We start from the raw sequence: 18,534 nt of genomic DNA, 5'->3' as shown, positions 1-18,534 counted from the left end.
AACTAGCAGAGATTGCTCTCCTTTTTGTAGCTCCTCTTGATGTTTGAGCCAGGGCCATGACTTGCATTTTCTGCTGCACTGTGCTCCTTTATCTAGATATGTGTAAGTATTGATAGATAGTTTGGGAATTGGGTACCTACATGCCTTTGAGATTGTACGCATCTGAGGTGCTTTCCAAAAGTAACACAGGAAATACGGAGGGGGAAAAGGGAATGGGATTTCAGGCCAACTGCAGAACTCTCCTTTCTTCACTGGAAATAAAGTATCAGAACTTTTTTTTTTTAAAGTGCTAGTCTGAACAGATGCCTTCTGACGTTTCCATTCATCTTACTTTGTAACCTGGAGTGCCTCGGAAATGAGTGCGCTAGCCTCTAAATTATGGAGAAGATGATTCTTGAAGTTATTGAGGCACACCTGGGGGACAGTGCAGTCATTGGTCCCAGCCAACATGGGTTCATGAGGGGTAGGTCCTGCTTAACAAATTTGATTTCCTTTTATGATAAGATTACCCATCTAGTCAATCAAGGGAAACCAGCTGATGTGATCTTTCTGGACTTCAGCAAGGCTTTTGACACGGTTTCCCATAGGATCCTACTGGACAAAATGTCCAGCATACAGCTAAACAAAAACATCATACGATGGGTGAGCAATTGGCTGATGGGTAGGGCTCAAAGTGTTGTGGTTAATGGGGCCACATCTGGCTGGCGGATGATCGCTAGTGGGGTCCCTCAAGGCTCCATTTTAGGGCCAGTCCTCTTCAATGTCTTTATAAATGATTTGGATGTAGGACTAAAAGTTGTTCTGAGCGAATTTGCCAACGACACCAAACTTGGAGGAGTTGTGGACTCGGATGAGGGTGGAAAGGCCTTGCAGAGGGATCTGGACAGATTGGAGAGCTGGGCGATTGTAGTGGGTTTACGTGGCAAGGTTTTGGTAGCAGGGGGCCATAGGGGTGGTTTCTGTGAGAAGGATCTAGAAGCTGCCCCATGTTTGGTAAGGGCCCCACTGCTGACCAGAGCCGAGCCAATAAGCGATGTCGTTTTGCGCCTCTGTGAGAGCAGATTTAAGACAGGGGAAAAAAAACGCTGCGCCACACAGCAGCTGGGAGAGTGAGAGGAGTGAGGAACAGCCTTGCAGGCGCCAAGGTCAGTGAAGAAGGAGGGGGAGAGGTGCTCCAGGCGCCGGAGCAGAAGTCCCCTGCGGCCTGTGGTGAGGACCATGGTGAAGCAGGCTGTCCCCCTGCAGCCCATGGAGTACCGCGGTGGAGCAGGGTTCCACGCTGCAGCCTGTGGAGGAGACCACGGTGGAGCAGGTGGCCATGCACCGACGGAGGCTGCCGCCTGTGGAAGACCCCTGCCGGAGCAGATTCTGGGCCGGACCTGTAGCCCGTGGAGAGGAGCCCACGCAGGAGCAGGTGACCTGGCAGGAGCTGCTGCCCGTAGGGGACCCAGGTTGGAGCAGTTTGCTCCCGAGGGATGGACCCCGTGGTACGGACCCATATCTGGAGCAGTTCTGGAAGAGCTGCTGCCTGTGGGAAGCCCACGCTGGATCTGTTTGGAAAGGACTGCATCCCATGGGAGGGACCCCATGGCACAGGGATGAGAGTGACTGAGAAGGAGCGGCGGAGACAAAGCATTATAGGCTGACCACAACCCCTGTTCCTCTGCACTGCTCGGGGGGAGGAGGTAGAAGAGGGTGGATGCAGGGGACGGTGTTCTTGTTTCCTTTCCTTTGTTTCTCACTTCTCTAGCTTGTTAGTAATAGGAAATAAATCTTACTATCTCCCTATGCTGAGTCTGTTTTGCCCGTCACAATAATTACTGCGCAATCTCCCCGTCCTTATCTCAACCCTTGAGCCCTTTGTGTTGTATTTTCTCTCTCTTTCCCTTTGAGGAGGGGGAGTGAGAGAGCGGCTGTGGTGGAGCTCGGCTGTCCACCCAAGTAAAACCACCACAGTGTCTCAGAATAAACTATGCAGAACTTATTTTATAACGCTTGTTTTATTTCTTAAAATGTACTGGAGAACAGATAACACTGATTTATCTGATTTTTTTATTTTTTATTTTTTCCATGAAGTGAGATATTTTGTATCAGATGATGCTTCTAGTTTCCTGTGGAGTTAGGATAGCATTGCATTGTTTCTTTGGTGTTGAAAGTGGAAACGACTCAACTACAAGTCCTTATAACCAATAACACAACCAAGCTCAACCTTCCTAGACACGTTACTTTGCTTTAAGCTAACTGTACTCTTGTTCTGGGTAAGAGTATGGGTAGTATCTAAGATGACTGGGGAGGAACTGGAACGATGGAAGTTCAGGTCTTCACCATGCCCTTCAGAACAGATGACTTACTATACTATCGGTGCACTTATGCTTCTCTTGATTTATCTTTCCAGAATATGGTATCAAGTTTTCGTGTGTCTGAACTGCAAGTGTTGTTGGGCTTTGCTGGACGTAATAAAAGTGGACGGAAACATGACCTCCTGATGAGGGCACTGCACTTACTGAAGAGCGGGTGCAGCTCAGCAGTGCAGATAAAAATCCAAGAACTCTATAGGTGTCGGTACCCAAGGACGATTGAAGGACTCTCAGACTTATCAGCTATAAAACCCATCATTTTCAATTTGGACAGTAGTTCCTCTCCTGTGGAGCCTGACCTGGCTGTTGCTGGGATTCACACGCTCTCTTCTACTTCAGTCACGCCTCAGTCTCCTTCCTCCCCTGTCAGCTCCGTGCTTCTCCAGGACGCTAAGGCTCACTTTGAGATGCAGCAGCCGTCCCCTCCAATTCCACCTGTTCATCCTGACGTTCAGCTGAAAAGCCTGCCTTTTTATGATGTGCTAGATGTGCTCATAAAACCTACAAGTCTAGGTAAGTGTTTGATAGTACTGCAGGTTGTTTAATTCGGAGGATAGGTATTGCTTATGACAGCACGAAGTCCAGGCTTACATTTTTATTTTTTTTATTTTTTCCAGCTGGGGAAAAGTGGAAATTCCCTTCTCTTCTTAGTGCTGGCACTGCCCTTTCTCTACCTCTTGCCCCCCAAAGGGCCAAGCCCCACTTTAGTAATAATAATAAAAAAAGTATTGTGTTCTGCTGATACCCTAGATTTAAAGATAAACGTGACTCTCTTTTCAATATTAAGTTACTTCTGTCTGAATGATTTGGACCTAAAGTATCTGTTTGATACAAGGGAAGAACACCTGTCAGGCCAGCAGGAGAAAGATTTCAGGGTCAGTAGTTAAGTTCCTGCAGTGTAAGGAGAACAAGTTCACTGTTTTGTTAGCTTGTATTTATCTCGTTGCAACAGAGGCAACAGTTCTGCAGGTTCTGGCATCTTGCATTGAGATGCTTTCTTTGGGCATCAAATGCTGAATTTTGTGCTTGGTTTACTGGTAGCTTCTCAGCCTGCTGGTTGTTGCCATACTGGATGTTAAAATGCAGAGAAGATCTTTGTCTTCCAAACAACTCGAAGTCTGAGTTAGCTTACTCAAATGCCTCATTCTTGAGCCTATTTATTTGGAAATAGGCTTGAAATTTAACTTTTTTTTTTTTTTTTTTTTTTACCTTATAGGGTAGAAAATGTTCTGTGATGATTTAGTAATACTGTTTAGAAACACTGTTAGCATTTTGCAAGCTGTTTGCATCCCGCTAAACTCTTTAGTTTTTTTAAGTGATAAGCATCTTGGGTTGTGACATTTACCTAAGTGAGGCATATGCTAGTCATCCTCCAGTATCTAAAGCAGCAAGCATTACTAGCAAGTGTTCCTTACACTACTTGTAGTCACTTGTGCTTGTGTCAATGCATCCTGTTAGGGAGAGGGTCCCTCTCCCTATTATTGTCTTAATGCATGGATGGGCTTGATATCAATGTGTGCTTTGGGATCGGCTGACTCTATAGCTCATCCCAGCTTCTTCCTCCTCCCTCCTCCTCACGTTCACTCTATACAGTAGCTGAATACATTAATTATATTCCTTTGTTGCAGAAAGAACAGCCAAAAACACGACAGACACCAGTATGGTCAGATCATGCTCTCCCTTTATTACCCGAATAGCCTGACTTTTATAGCAAACTTAACAGGGGCGGATAGTGTCTCACACAAGATTATTGGTCAAAAGCACTCAGACAAACAACTGCAAGAAAACAACCCCACCTGCAAAAAAACAACCCCCTTGTGATTAGCAGTCACGTAGACCTTGTCCTTGAAGCCAGCTGCTGGCAACAATATTTTTCTAAATTCCTCAATCGGGCGATGTGGGAACACTGTCATGGGAACTTCTTGTAGTCGTCCTGGTAGCTTGGTTTGCTCAGCTGCAGCAAGTCATGTCCTCCTTGCTGTTTCAAAAATCCCTCAACATTCCTTAATTATCCTGTATTACAGGACAACCGTTGGCTCGTAGTTAACCAGGCTTGTTGCCAGATGTGTGGTCACCTTCTCCCATCTAATGTGGTGTGTCCTCTGCATTGTATTTCTGTTATGCAGTTACTGGTTTTGGTCAATGATATCTGGAGGTGGCAGTAATATGCTGGAAAACGATCTGTAACAGCTGTTTTCAGTTTTGGAAATGCTTGCTTCTTAAACTGAATGCTTCATCAGGGTGTCAGTGTGTTATAGTTAAAGTTGCATGAAAATCCTCTTTCCCTTGAAAACTGTAGGCTCTCTTGGTGTTGCACAGCTCTCATAGAAGTAGGGTTATCTGATTCTCCAATGTCTGTATGTGGGTGAGAGGGACAGAAGGAATGTAACTGAGTACCTGCTTGCCTTAAAATTCTTCCCGCCATGCAATACCTGAGGATGGCAGCAGCTGGAGTTGCAGCTCTAAGTGAGGAGTAGGTAAATGAGAAGTGAGGAATGGCTTGCTGCGTAAATAATGAATTAGTGACTTTAGCGTGGGTTTGTGAGCAAATTTGAAAGAAACCCTTATTAAATATTTTCAGATTGATATGGGTAGATCATAGTCCAAGTTAATAGATATGAGTGGCTGAGACATGAAATAAACGTGTGTTTAAGAATTCAGAAATCAAACGGGCACATAGCTCAGTGCTAGGAGTGTAGTCTGCTTCATTGCAGTTCTTTGAAAGGCAACTGCATATGTATTCTTTTATGAGGCCATAAGAGCAGCTGTGGATGTGGGGTTTAGCTTTAATCCACCACTTGGTACAGTACAAGTTTCAATTTTAAATGTGTCCCAATATTTTGAAATATAAAATGCTGTCTAACATGTGCATGATACCATGTATTTGAATTGCTTGAGGAACTTGCGTGTGTTTTTATTCCACCTGGATTTGTCCTTTTTGTATGTTTTCCAGGCAGATTTTTCTTCTCTTAATGTTACAGTGTATGTGACAGCCTAGCTCTTCCATTTGGCTGGTTTAATGGTGTTGTTTTTAGGCTTGTTCTTCTTGCTGGATACTTTAAACTGTTGGACAAGTCTAGTCTACCTTTATTTCAGGTCAAGTTTTCTAACTGTTCAAGTGAAAAGAACTATGTACATACTATAAATCCTTAATACAAAAATACTATTGCCTGCCATCACTGACAGACAAGTAGGATTCTGATATGCAAGTTATCTTTATTTCTGGCACCCTCCCTCCCTAAAGTTTAGTGCTGACTATTCCCAGATGCAGAGTGCAGCTGGCTTCTTTGGCATTAGGAGTTGTTCCCTACCTTCCTCCCCAACAACTTAGCTACATCTAGCTGTTTCTGCACTGAGTAATTTTCCAGCTGTCCATTAATAGCTCCTGGTGTGCACTTTCCCATTATAGTACCTTAAAATAGTTGTAAACATCTCTCTGGTGGTACTTTCTCCAGGTACCCAGTGTTACGTTTTGTTGTTTGTACCTTTCTTCCCCTGAGGATTACAGTGCAGGTTGCCAAACTTCTTTAGTACTGAAATGTAATGTGATATTAGCCATCTGAATATAGCTGAATGAATGATTTGTTCTGTTGCTTTCCTGTTGACAGTGGCTTGCAGTTCAACAACAATTTGTTTGTGTTCTTAAATGACTTGTGTGTTGTTTCAGGAAAAAACTCACTTGCAGGTCCTGTTCTAATCAATTATTTTAATCATAATGGCTAAACCTCCTCTTGTCTCTCTCTTTTTTTTTTTTTTTTTTCTAGTACAGAGCAGTATTCAGAGGTTCCAAGAGAAGTTTTTTATCTTTGCTTTAACACCTCAGCAGGTCAGAGAAATCTGTATTTCCAGGTAAGAAGTGTTTGGCATAGTGTGGTAACCACTTTTACAGAAGTTCAGGACAAGGGGATTCTTTATTTTTTTGATGCATCCCATAAGCTTGCAGGTGGGGAATGATGATCTGCACGGTAGTTATGCTGAATTAATCTGTTCTGGCTTCTTCTGGAATTAGCACAGAATTTTTATGTAGTTGGGGTAAATCTGATGCTATTGAGGAGCTGATAATTATTTGAAACAGTAATTGTTACTATTTAGAGAGGTGGTAGGCTTTTATTCCCTGCATGTTTCCTGGCTGCAAGAATGGAAGGCTGCTTTTATCTTTTGTCCCGGGATTCATGTTCTTACAGGACCTGTGATGTGAACAGAGTCTTTTTGGATAGCAAAAAAAACCTGTTGTGTCCTGTCCGTTCCCCCCCCCCCCCCATCATAACTTAGTAAAATAAGAGCAAAACTTAGTGATGGGATAGGTGTATTAGTTCTTTCTGCATATGACTGGATTATGAGACCTGCTGTCTAAATAGGTGCTTCTCTTTTCCTTTCTCTTTGTCATAGGGACTTCTTGCCAGGGGGCAGGAGAGATTACACAGTCCAAGTTCAGCTAAGGTACCTGTTTCATGATATTCCCTTTATGTTATATTAGCTAATCAAGAAGTTATGTCTTGATGTTTGTGGGGAGACATGAATGTAGTGACACGTGAAAATTATGCCTTCTCTTTTTTGGGATATAGGTTATGCCTGGCAGAGACAAGCTGTCCTCAAGAAGATAATTACCCTAATAGTTTGTGCATTAAAGTAAATGGGAAGCTGTTTCCATTGCCGGTAAGCTTGTGCTTGCACGTATTTGTGGTTTCTTTGACTTGGGGTGTTTGTCTTTCTGTAATGCTAGCTTGCTAAAATAATCCAGCACTTTATTATCTGTGAGGTAGCCGTTACTGCTATCAGCCATGATACAGCTATCGCATGGCTTAATTACATTTTAGCCAATTGTAGTAAGCCTCATCTGTGCAGGCAATACAACAAGAACACGAGAAATCTTCTTTATGGGTCTTAAAATTGAGTTTGACTTGATTGGCAGTAGCCCTCACTGGTTAGTATATCTATTTGTGTACTGGTGCGAGTTCCTACTTGTTGTGAGGAAACATCATCTTGTGGATGTTTGTATACTGTTCTGCACCTCTCTGGTTAGAGCAGTGTTCATTGCAGGGATGATGAGCGGGCATGTTGTAGGGCTCCCAGCAGTTGCTGGAATAGAACAGTGTTAGCAGTCAGGCACTTTGGTTTCTACTGTAAAAATTACTGGGTGGGCAGGGCCACCTTGAGTCTCGAATATATGTGAAAAGGGAGCAGCATTCCTATTTCTGAACAAATCTCTGAAACAGGTATTTCTGTACAACAGAATGGGGGAAACTCTTACCTAATTCATTCTGAAATGCTTCTGGAAGATGGAAAAATAGTTTTTCCAGCAGTATATGTAAAATGTTTGATGGGAATGGAGGTATGAAATGTTATCCACCTTCTTGGCATGTCAGATATGTTTATCATGTCCTGTTTTTCCCTTGTGCTGCCTCCCCTTCGTGTGCAACCATGACTTTCTTGCCTCTCAACCTAAATGACTCTACCTGCTTCTATAACGATTGCACCACTCTTCTGTCTTCAGCATCTAAAAGTGTTTCTTTGAGACATTTCCTGGTCAGTACTTCCTGCAGACACAAGCTGTTCTGTGATAAACTTGAAGGTTTTCCTTTCTTCAAGCAACCCAAAAGAATTGGGTCTGATGTTTATCCTGTGGATATCAATGACTGATTCTTCTCAGTCTTATTAATATACCTTATACCCGTTACACTGTGTTATGCTATCCATTTTATGTGTAACACGCTACAGTTGTAGCAAAAATTCTCTGTGATTTTTGGATTTAAATCTGAAGCAAAGTGAAAGTCCTGTAGGTTCTTTCTGCACGCTGTAAGATGGCTTGTTGTTCTGTTCAATAGAAACCTTAAGTGAGGAAGTAAATAAAGTGACTTTTGTCTTGGCAACTTTCCTGCCTCAGAGACAACAATTGTCCGCTTCAGTAGTGTTAAGTAACTAATCGGTGATACCAGTCTCTGTTGTCAACTTGTACAATTCTTAAATGAGTACTGTTCTGCCTTTTCCTCGTATAGCAGTTCATGCCTCTGCAGATGTCTGAATTATTCTAGGTTATCTCCTTGGCTGCGATTCTTATCAGAAACTTCAGAGAAGTGCTGCCAGTGTGCCAATACTGCTTTAGGTTGTGCCAGCTCGTGCTACCACAGTGTTTTCTTCTGTTCCTGCAACTGTCTGTGTCTACCTCTTACAGTGTGTCTTCTGACTTGAAAAGAATAAACATGGAGCATTGCATGCTGGTGTCTTGGCAAGTAACGAGGATTTTATATGTAATGTCTACAACAGGTGATTCTCCTGTTGCCTTCTCATGTGAGTGTAGGCAAGACAAAACCCAAAAGTCCGAAGAAGTAACCTGCTTTTCTTCCAAGGAAACCTCTCTAGACCACTGCAGGTCTCTTTCAAAGGACAAAAATGAAATCTGTCAAGGCAGGCTGGAAATGACTACATGGAAGAACAATCAGACTTTCTTTTGATACTTTTTTTTTGGTTACAGCAGAGTCCACGTGTTTTGACTGTTATGGTTCTTGGAAGAAGTATGGAAGACTTAGACCCAAATAACTCTGGCACATGCTAGCTGCTAGAATTGGCAGCCTAACTGAGCAGTATTAGGCCATGCTGGTTGTGATAGGCAAGCAGAGCATTCTCTCTTTAAGTCCCAGAAGGCTAGGAACAGAAGACCTTAATGTGTTTTAGGAGTACAAGATTGAGTCTGACCCCTGAGGGTCTTTGCTTTGTGGGAGAAAACATCAAAAGCTTGACTGAATTGAAGCATGTGAGCAGTGGTCAGCCTTCAAAAAGGGAAAAATGGGAGATGTGTAAAAAAGCAAAGAATGCAACTATTTGGGTTTTTCTTGACATCTGCTGCTTCCATATTCTGTGATAAAGCACACGTGGGAAGACTCCTCATAGCTATTGTCACTTATCTGGGGCGAGAACCAGTTTTGGAAGACTTCTTTCAGCAATTGCTGTCCTCTGCTCTGGCCTGGCAGACCTGGGTCCCTGTTCTGTTGCTGCAGGCAGTAGCCCTGTGCAAATGATTAATAAAGGGCAGTACTGAAGTACAGCCATGGGTGGGCTTTCCAGGGAAGAGTATGGATTAGTGGTAGAACTGCTCTGGAAACCTGGTAAATGATAACTATTGAGTCCTCCCTGGATTAAGGGCAGTAGTTATCCAGTGGTTATCCTATGGTATGCTCTTCCAGTAAGCAGAAGAGGCCTCCAGTTCTGAGTTGCATGAGATGACTTCTGTGGCAAGACAAAAGATACAGCAGAATTTCTGCTGGTCTTGCTTACGTGCTAGCTATGAAGGCAAATATTTGGGGGGGGGGGGGGGGAAGTGTCTGGAAACTTCAGAAATACTGCCTAAATGCTGTGTGAAGATATTCCTAAAATTCTGCCTTGGAGCTAAGAATTAAATGAAACATCGAGGCTATCATTCCTAATCCTTGAAATAAATTAAAAATGGCAAGACAGTCTGTTTTATACTGAGTTGCCTGATCCACTGTTTGAAGAGGTGGCCTGGGAATATTGGCTGTGCTGCGCTTCTGGTGCAATAAAACTGTGTAGAGACGCTCCTGCTCAGGTTCCTACCGGAGGCTGGAAGTTGTGCTGACTCTACTAGTACAGGAGCTCTCCAGATTGCTTTCCCGTATCATTAGGTGAACATTGAACATGTGCTGTGTGCTCTGTGGGAGAGTTTCTGATGAAGTAGCATACATCAGCAATTGTTGCTTATTTCTAGTTTTTATTTTCAGAACTCTTCTTTCACAGTAACTCTGTTTCTAAGCATTAGACCATGAGATTTTTCTCACAACACACATGTTCCACTAATTTTCTTCAGACAGGACCTTCTGTGAAGCTATTTTATTTGCAATTGCAGTGGCAGGCATCCTGCTAATTAGGAGCGCATTATAGTAAACAAATCATAACCTTTCTCGATGCTCCTCTATATGTACGTTTTTTTTTTTTTTTTCAACCCTTTAATTTCTCCTTTTTTTTTTTTTCTCCCCTTTCTTATGTTTTGAGAGCTTGTGATCTTTGTTTTACTGTTCCCACACTGCTCATCCTGTTTTTCTCAAGCTTCTACCTCATTTTGGAACAGTGAGGCCTTCTACTGTCCACTTATCTACTTAGCATTTCTCCTTGTTATGACTACACAGCTACCTTGGAATACAGAAAATTAGTTCTCTACTGCAAAAACACAACTTAGTTTCTCACAATTCCCCCCCCTCTTCTGTTCTTACTCCTATTGTTGTTTTTGCACCTCTTCACATACCGCACTCTTGAGTTTTTCCAACATTAAGGCGCAATATTCTTCTTCGGATGTCACGAGGGATGATAGATATACAATGCCATTATTATTACAATACCAACAAATAGTTGTTTGTGGTTACCTGAATAGAATTGTCTCAAAGTTAGTTTCTCCCAAATTTTTCTAAGTCCTCAGGAAGTGTCATCTTGAGCTACTCTATGTAGGATGTTGTTTGTTGTTTTTTTTTTCCCAAATATTTTTGAGATCAGTCAAATTCGTCCTATTTGATCTACATATATACAGCAACTAGTATTAATTACAGTGCACGCTCCTCCTTATGAGGTTATTAATACATTTAATACTATTTGATTCTAGAGTACTATTTTTGCAAACTTATCAAACTTACTTTCTAGTTCTTCAGTTATAGCTGAGATATTTACAATAGCGTTTTCTAATTCGCTCACCCCTAACCAAGGTAAAAACCACCTTGCAAAACTGTGAAATGCTAGAGAATTTTACTAGAGGATTATCTGGAGTCCACTTAATTCTGCGTGTGGTCTCAAGAGGCTTTGGCTTTGTGGGTCTTCAATAACAGTTACATTTGGAATTATTGCCCCCAGGGTGCAAGCTCCCTTCCATCCTAGAGGCAGCATCTTCCTGGCTTTATTGCCACATAGCCAGTACCACCCCTTGTCATTCGGGACAGGCCATCCGGTTACAGGATTCTCATGTTGTATCTGGTGTGCATTATGTATATTAGCATTCCTGTGGCTACCATATTCAGTACAGTATGGATGATTCCCTACTTCATGGATATTTCCACACCCAGGGTCAGTACTATTGCCCCCTGAGTTTTCTATCAACGTTGTTTAAAAGGCACCTTTGATAACACAGTATATTTTAGCCAGGATTATGTGTAGGGAGCTCAACTTCAAAAATCTATTCCTTCCAGGGACTGAGTATGATCTGTCACTTTTAGAAATCTAGAGAATCCACACACAGTTGCTGCTGGAAATAGCAATCAGGGACAAGGCCTTTTTCAGTTTTTCAGTCTTTCTAGGCATCTGGGTGCAAATCCAACAATTATTTCGAGACAGACCTAGAGAGATGTTCTGTATTAATTGGAAATGCTGTTTTTTCCCTCCATCCTATTGCTAATCCATTGAGAATAGGTATTACTAAGATAAACTTAAAATACACCATTTCTATGTATATATTACACCCCTATAATAATTAAGAAAAACAATGAAAATCACAAATTAATAAGGATTTTTCTGGTGGGGGTTAAAGACCCCCCCCGCTTTCTCCCACTTCCAGGGAGTGTTCCCTGGAAAGACTCCAGTTCTGTGTAATTCAATTCCTTTTACTCATTAATTCATTAAGAGTCCTTTGAAGGAGAAGTTAAAGGTCTACAACAGATAAATTTAACAGTTTTAACCTTAAAAGTCTTTGTTAATGCAGTCTCTCAGGTATCAGGGTTAACTGATGCTTTTACCCAGGTATGAGTCCACCCTTTCTCAGCCGTTCTTACTGTCGTCTCAGTAGTCAGGAGCACTTGGAACAGTCCGTCCCACTCAGGTTGCAGTTTCGATTCTCTCAATGTTCACATCAGAACCCAATCTCCTTCTCGGAATGGATGGATCAGGGCTACCGAGGGTGGGTTTGAGCTAACAGTCCACGGGTCCTGAGAGATGACAAAGAGGACGACAGCCTGAGTATATAGTTCTTAAGAAAAGCATCTTTTGTCTCATTGTCTCAAATTGAGGTAATTCATTCCCTTTGTACAGCAATCCAAATAATATTTCACATGGTGAAACTCCCACATCGTTTCTTGGTGCAGTTTGAATTCAGAGAAGTGCCAAAGGTAAGCGCTTTGTTTGGGGAAGCCGAGTTTCCAGAACTTAGTCAATTGCTTCCTTACTGTCTGGTCCTCTCCACCCTTGCAGAAGAGGAAGGATGCCAAGGAGTGTGAAGTTTCCACTTGATTCCTAGAGTCCACATTAGCCCTTGCAATATTTCTGACATAAAGTGATTTCCTCGATCAGAGTTGGTATTTTCAACAATTCCATACCTGGTAGTTATTTGTTCTAGAATTATTTTAGTTACCATGTTTGCAGCAGCAGATACTGAAGGGAAAGCTTCCACCCACCCTGACAAATGATCTACTGAGACTAATAAGCATTTAAATCTACCTACTCTAAGGAGTTCTGTAAAATCTACCTATACATTTTGGAAGCGTTGAATTCCTGGTTCTCGCCCCCTTTGGGCTGACTGTGGATAATTTTCCTATTTACCTTTTGACATACTACACAACTCCTGCGTACTCGTTCAGCCAGAGCATATATATATATTCCTACACATACATATTTCCATAGCACAGCGTCACACATTGCTTGAATTCCCCAATGACCCTCTTGATGCAAAACAGTTAATATTTGCCTCGTTAGCACTTTCTTTAGCATTTCTCTCCCTTCAGGGAGTATCTATTTTCCTTTGGAGTTTGTGACTCCTAATTCCTTAAAAACCTCTTTCTCTTAAAACTTTTTAGTTCTTTTTAGTTTTGGGTAGGGGTAGCTCAACAATTCCCTGAATCCCCTCTGGATTTATTCTTCATTCCCCCTCAGACACTAGATGCCCTAAATACTTGACTACTCTTTCTACAAATTTAATTTTAATTTCCAATATTTTCAATCCCTGTTTTCCCAGAAAGCTGAATAGCTTGTTAGTGGCTTCCTTCACAGATGTTTTCTCCTGTCCTGACAATAAAAGATCATCCACATATTGTAACAGTAACACCTCCTCAGGAGGTTGGAATTGCTCCAAAATCTGTTCTAGAACTTGCCCAAGTACATTGGTGGCCCTGTAAAACCCTGAGGTAAAATTGTCCATCTGTATTGCTGCTTCCACCCCCATTTCAGGGTCTTTCCAGTCATTGGTGAATATATCTTTGCTCTCGGGTCTGAGAGTACCCCATTAACAACACCATTATTCCAGTCTAACGATTTACTATTTGAATGCCCAATGTAATTATCAAATCCTTTCCCAACGAGTTAGTATTGTATGCTTGGGGTGCATACAATAACTGACCAGTGATCGTTCTATCCCTGGTCTCAGCTTGGTGTCCCCAAAAAGTGGCACTGTTATCCCAGTCCCTTCTACCCCCATCGCAGTTAGGGTTTCATTAGTTAGTTTAATTCCTGATACTTTACAGGCCAGCAATGACCTAGCTGCCCCATTATATTGGGTTCACAGGGTGAGGCTCTGGTAGTGGAGGGGCTGCACTGGTAACACCTGTGAGAAGGATCTATCAGCTGCCCCATGTTAGATAAGGGCCAGTTTCATCTGGCTCCAAAGGGGCCCACCGCTGCCAAGAGCCGAGCCTTGAGCAATGCAGTTTGTGCCTCTGTGAGAGCACATCCAAGAAAAGCAAAAAATAAAAAGCTGCTGCACAACAGCAGCTGGGAGAGCGAGGAGTGAGAAACCTCCCTGCAGACACCAAGGTCAATGTAGAGGAGGGGGAGTGTAGCGCAGAGGTGTTCCAGGTGCCAGAGCCGAAGCCCCCCTGGCAGCCCACAGAGAGGCCCCTGGTGGGGAAGGCAGACTCCCGCAGCCCGTGGTGTACCACAGTGGAGCAGATCTCCACACTGCAGCCCGTGGAGAGGAGCCCACGCAGGAGCAGGTGATCGCGGGGGTTGGACCCCAGGGGGTCCCAAGCCAGACCAACCCGCTCCTGACGAATAAACCCCACGGCACAGACCCACACCTGGAGCAGCTCCCAAAGAGCCTGTTTTTCGCTGCCTGTGGAGAAGCCCACGCAGGACCACCCCAGGAAGGTCGGCACCCCACGAGAGGGACCCCAGAACAGAGCAGGGGGGAGAACGATTGTGAAAGGAAAGAGCAGTGGAAACTGTTTGTGAGCAGCACCACGGACTGATGGCAGCCCCCGCTCCTAGCCCCCCTGCATCACTCAGGGCAGGGAAGAGGTGGAAGAGAGTGGATGGGGGAAGGTGCCCCCAGCTTGTTTCTCTGTTTCTCACTGCTCCAGCCCGTCAGAAATAGGTAATAAGTTTTATTAATCTTCCTATGCTATGTCTGTTTTGCCCATAACAATAATTGTGAAGTGATCCCCACTGAGGTACACTTGAGGAGCCCTTGAGGTACACTTTTTCCTTTATTAGGGAACTAGCTTTCTGAGAAGCCCTGACTCCCCTATTCTGAATTTATAATAGCAATCTCTCCTCATTCTTCCACTCCGGATATTCCTGTTTGAAGTGGCCGGCCTGGCCACACTTGAAACATCTTCTCAAAGCCTGTCCCTGCTAGGATTTAGGCTGCAACGCAGGCAGTCTTCCTTGTCTGTCCTTCCTTTGTCTCTCTTCCTCTCCTTTCCATCCTGGGCCCTCTATCTCCCCCTCTGCCTCACTACCCAGTACGCTGTGAATGCCATGTTTCGCTCTCTACTTTTCCTTCTCATTTCCCCTCCTGGCATACACCTTCATACTACCTACACTGTTCACTACATCCTCCCACCTTCTGGAGCTTTTTCTGTATACCTGCCAGGCTTTAATCATAAAATGAACTTTGAAGAGCCCTTGGGCTACTGGGTCCTCAGGATTCATCCCCGAGTACTTTCTCATTCTGAACCTGAGTCTCTCATGTGATTTCTGTGTTGTGGGTTGTTATTATCCCAGTTAGATAAGCAGATATTTCTGCTCTATCAGAATTACTCTCGGTCCAGGGGGTGCTAGGGGGTGTGTGCATGTTGTGTTGTGTTAGTTCATTCTTGTTCTTGCATAGCTGCCTGCCGAATCATCCCCCCCCCCCAAACATTCTTCTCCAGTGAATAACATACTGTTGTGGTTTAACCGGGCTGGCAGGTAAACACCATGCAGCCGTTCGCTCACCCTCCCCCCTCCCTCTCTGGGATGGGGGAGAGAAATGGGAAAGTGAAGCCTGTGAGTTGAGATAAAGACAGTTTATTAAGACAGGAAAATAATAATAATTGTTATATCTGTTGTTCAGCATGATGTCAGATGGGATGGAATACCCCTTTGGCCAGTTTGGGTCAGCTGTCCTGGGTCTGTCCCCTCCCAGCTCTTGCTGCACCCCCAGCCTACCCATTGTCAGGACAAAGCAAGAAGTTGAAACATCTTTGGCTTGGTGTAAGCACTGCTCTGCAACAATTAAAACATCGGGGTGTTATCAGCACTCTTCTCATCCTAAGCCAAAACATAGCACCCTACCAGCTACTAGGAGGAAAATTAACTCTGTCCTAACTGAAACCAGGACATCTAGCCACCCCTTATTCCATACCATTTACGTCATGCTCAGGTTACACTCTTTCCTGTACATTCTAATTAATCGCCATTTCCATCTATGGTATATAGCAGTCATACTAGTGATGACATACAGTATTATATGATAATTAACATGATACAATTCAACTCATGGGCTACTCTCACCCAGTATTAAATCCCCTTGAGGTACACACCGGACCTCCCCATCCTTTTGCATTACCCACCATGTGCATCCAGGTCCCTGAGCAAAAGTAATTCCACGAATGGGTTTGCCTTTTCCCGAGGCAGGAGTAGCCCAGACTGTCTTCCCCAGCATATTTCTTACATGCACTGCAGGAACTTTATCCCCTTCTACAGTACGTAACAGGTTTGATTGGGCAGGTCCAGCTCGGTTGGCAGATCCCCTAGTATTGACTAACCAGGTGGCCTTTGCCAAATGCGTATCCCAGTTTTTGAATGTCCCAGTGCCCATTGCTTTCAATGTAGTCTTTAAAAGTCCATTGTATCGTTCAACTTTCCCGGAGGCTGGTGCATGATAGGGGATGTGATACACCCACTCAATACCATGCTCTTTGGCCCAAGTGTCTATAAGGTTGTTTCGGAAATGAGTCCCATTGTCTGACTCTATTCTTTCTGGGGTGCCATGTCGCCATAGGACTTGCTTTTCAAGGCCCAGGATAGTGTTCCGGGCGGTGGCATGGGGCACAGGATATGTTTCCAGCCATCCGGTGGTTGCTTCCACCATTGTAAGTACATGGCGCTTGCCATTGCGAGTTTGAGGGAGTGTGATGTGATCAATATGCCAGGCCTTTCCATATTTATATTTCAGCCATCGTCCTCCATACCAAAGAGGCTTTGACCGTTTGGCTTGCTTGATTGCAGCACATGTTTCACAGTCATGAATAACCTGTGCTATAGCGTCCATGGTCAGGTCCACCCCTCGATCACGAGCCCATCTGTATGTTGCATCTCTACCTTGATGGCCTGAGGTGTCATGGGCCCATCAGGCTATAAATAATTCACCTTTATGCTGCCAGTCCAGGTCCACCTGAGCCACTTCAATCTTAGCAGCCTGATCCACCTGCTGGTTGTTCTGATGTTCTTCAGTAGCCCAGTTCTTGGGCACATGAGCATCTACGTGGCATACCTTTACAGCCAGGTTCTCTACAAGGGCAGCAATATCTTGCCACAATGCAGCAGCCCAGATGGGTTTGCCCCTACGCTGCCAGTTGTTTTGCTTCCATTGCTGTAATCGCCCCCACATGGCATTTGCTACCATCCATGAATCCGTAGAGAGATAGAGAACTGGCCACTTTTCTCCTTCAGCAATATCTAAAGCCAGCTGAATGGCCTTCATTTCTGCAAACTGACTCGAGTCACCTTCTCCCGCAGCAGCTTCTGCAACTCGTGGTGTAGGACTCCATACAGCAGCCTTCCATCTCCGATGCTTCCCCACAATACGACACGACCCATCAGTGAACAGGGCATATTTCTTTTCATTCTCTGGTAACTGGTTGTACAGTGGGGCTTCTTCAGCACGGACCACCTCCTCCTCTGATGATATCCCAAAGTATTTGCCTTCTGGCCAGTCCATAATCACCTCCAAGATTCCTGGGCGACTGGGGTTTCCTATTCGAGCCTGCTGAGTAATCAGTGCAACCCACTTGCTCCATGTAGCATCAGTTGCATGATGTGTAGAGGGGACCCTTCCTTTGAACATCCAGCCTAGTACCGGCAGTCGGGGTGCCAGGAAGAGCTGCGCTTCAGTACCGACCACCTCCGAAGCAGATCGAACTTCTTCATATGCTGCCAATATCTCTTTTTCGGTTGGAGTGTAGCAGGCCTCAGATCCTCTGTATCCCCGACTCCAAAACCCCAGGGGCCGACCTCGAGTTTCCCCAGGTTCTTTCTGCCAGAGGCTCCAGGTGGGGCCTTTCTCCCCGGCTGCGGTGTAGAGCACATTCTTTACATCTGGTCCTGTTCAGACTGGCCCAAGGGCTACTGCATGAACTATTTCCTGCTTGATTTGTTCAAAGGCTTGTTGTTGCTCAGGGCCCCATTCAAACTCATTCTTCTTACGGGTTACTTGGTAGAGCGGGTTTACAATCAGACTGTAATTTGGAATGTGCGTTCACGAAACCCCGGGACGCCTAGGAAAGTTTGTGTTTCTTTTTTGCTAGTTGGTGGAGACATAGCTGTTATTTTGTTGATCACATCCATTGGGATTTGACAGCGTCCATCTTGCCATTTTATTCCTAAAAACTGGATCTCTCGTGCAGATCCTTTGACTTTTTTTCATTTTATGGCAAAACCTGCCTTCAGAAGGATTTGGACTATTTTCTTCCCTTTCTCGAAAACTTCCTCTGCTGTGTCACCCCAAACAATGATGTCATCGATGTACTGCAGGTGTTCAGGAGCTTCCCCCTGCTCCAGCGCAGACTGGATCAGTCCATGGCAAATGGTAGGGCTGTGTTTCCACCCCTGGGGCAGCCGATTCCAGGTGTACTGGAGACCCCTCCAAGTGAAGGCAAACTGTGGCCTGCACTCTGCTGCTAGAGGGATGGAGAAAAAGTGCATTAGCGATATCAGTTGTGGTGTACCACTTGGCTGCCTTCGATTCAAGTTCGTACTGGAGTTCCAGCATGTCTAG

The 18,534-nt window shown here is 44.2% G+C and overlaps 1 protein-coding gene across 4 annotated transcripts in view; it reads left to right on the top strand.

The window, feature by feature from the left end:
* Positions 1-18,534, top strand: part of LOC311220772 (E3 SUMO-protein ligase PIAS2) — a 35,581-nt gene that overhangs the window by 1,097 nt on the left and 15,950 nt on the right. For all 4 annotated transcript variants that reach the window (XM_084304354.1, XM_084304353.1, XM_084304356.1 and 1 more), the window contains exons 2-5: positions 2,396-2,870; positions 6,122-6,206; positions 6,747-6,797; positions 6,923-7,013. In XM_084304354.1, coding sequence (XP_084160480.1) covers positions 2,396-2,870; positions 6,122-6,206; positions 6,747-6,797; positions 6,923-7,013 — 702 coding nt within the window. The remainder of the gene's footprint in view (positions 1-2,395; positions 2,871-6,121; positions 6,207-6,746; positions 6,798-6,922; positions 7,014-18,534) is intronic.

This window comes from Netta rufina (genome assembly GCF_964035555.1).
Source record: "Netta rufina genome assembly, chromosome: W".
NCBI lineage: Eukaryota > Metazoa > Chordata > Aves > Anseriformes > Anatidae > Netta > Netta rufina.
This window is presented reverse-complemented; position numbering and strand designations above follow the sequence as displayed.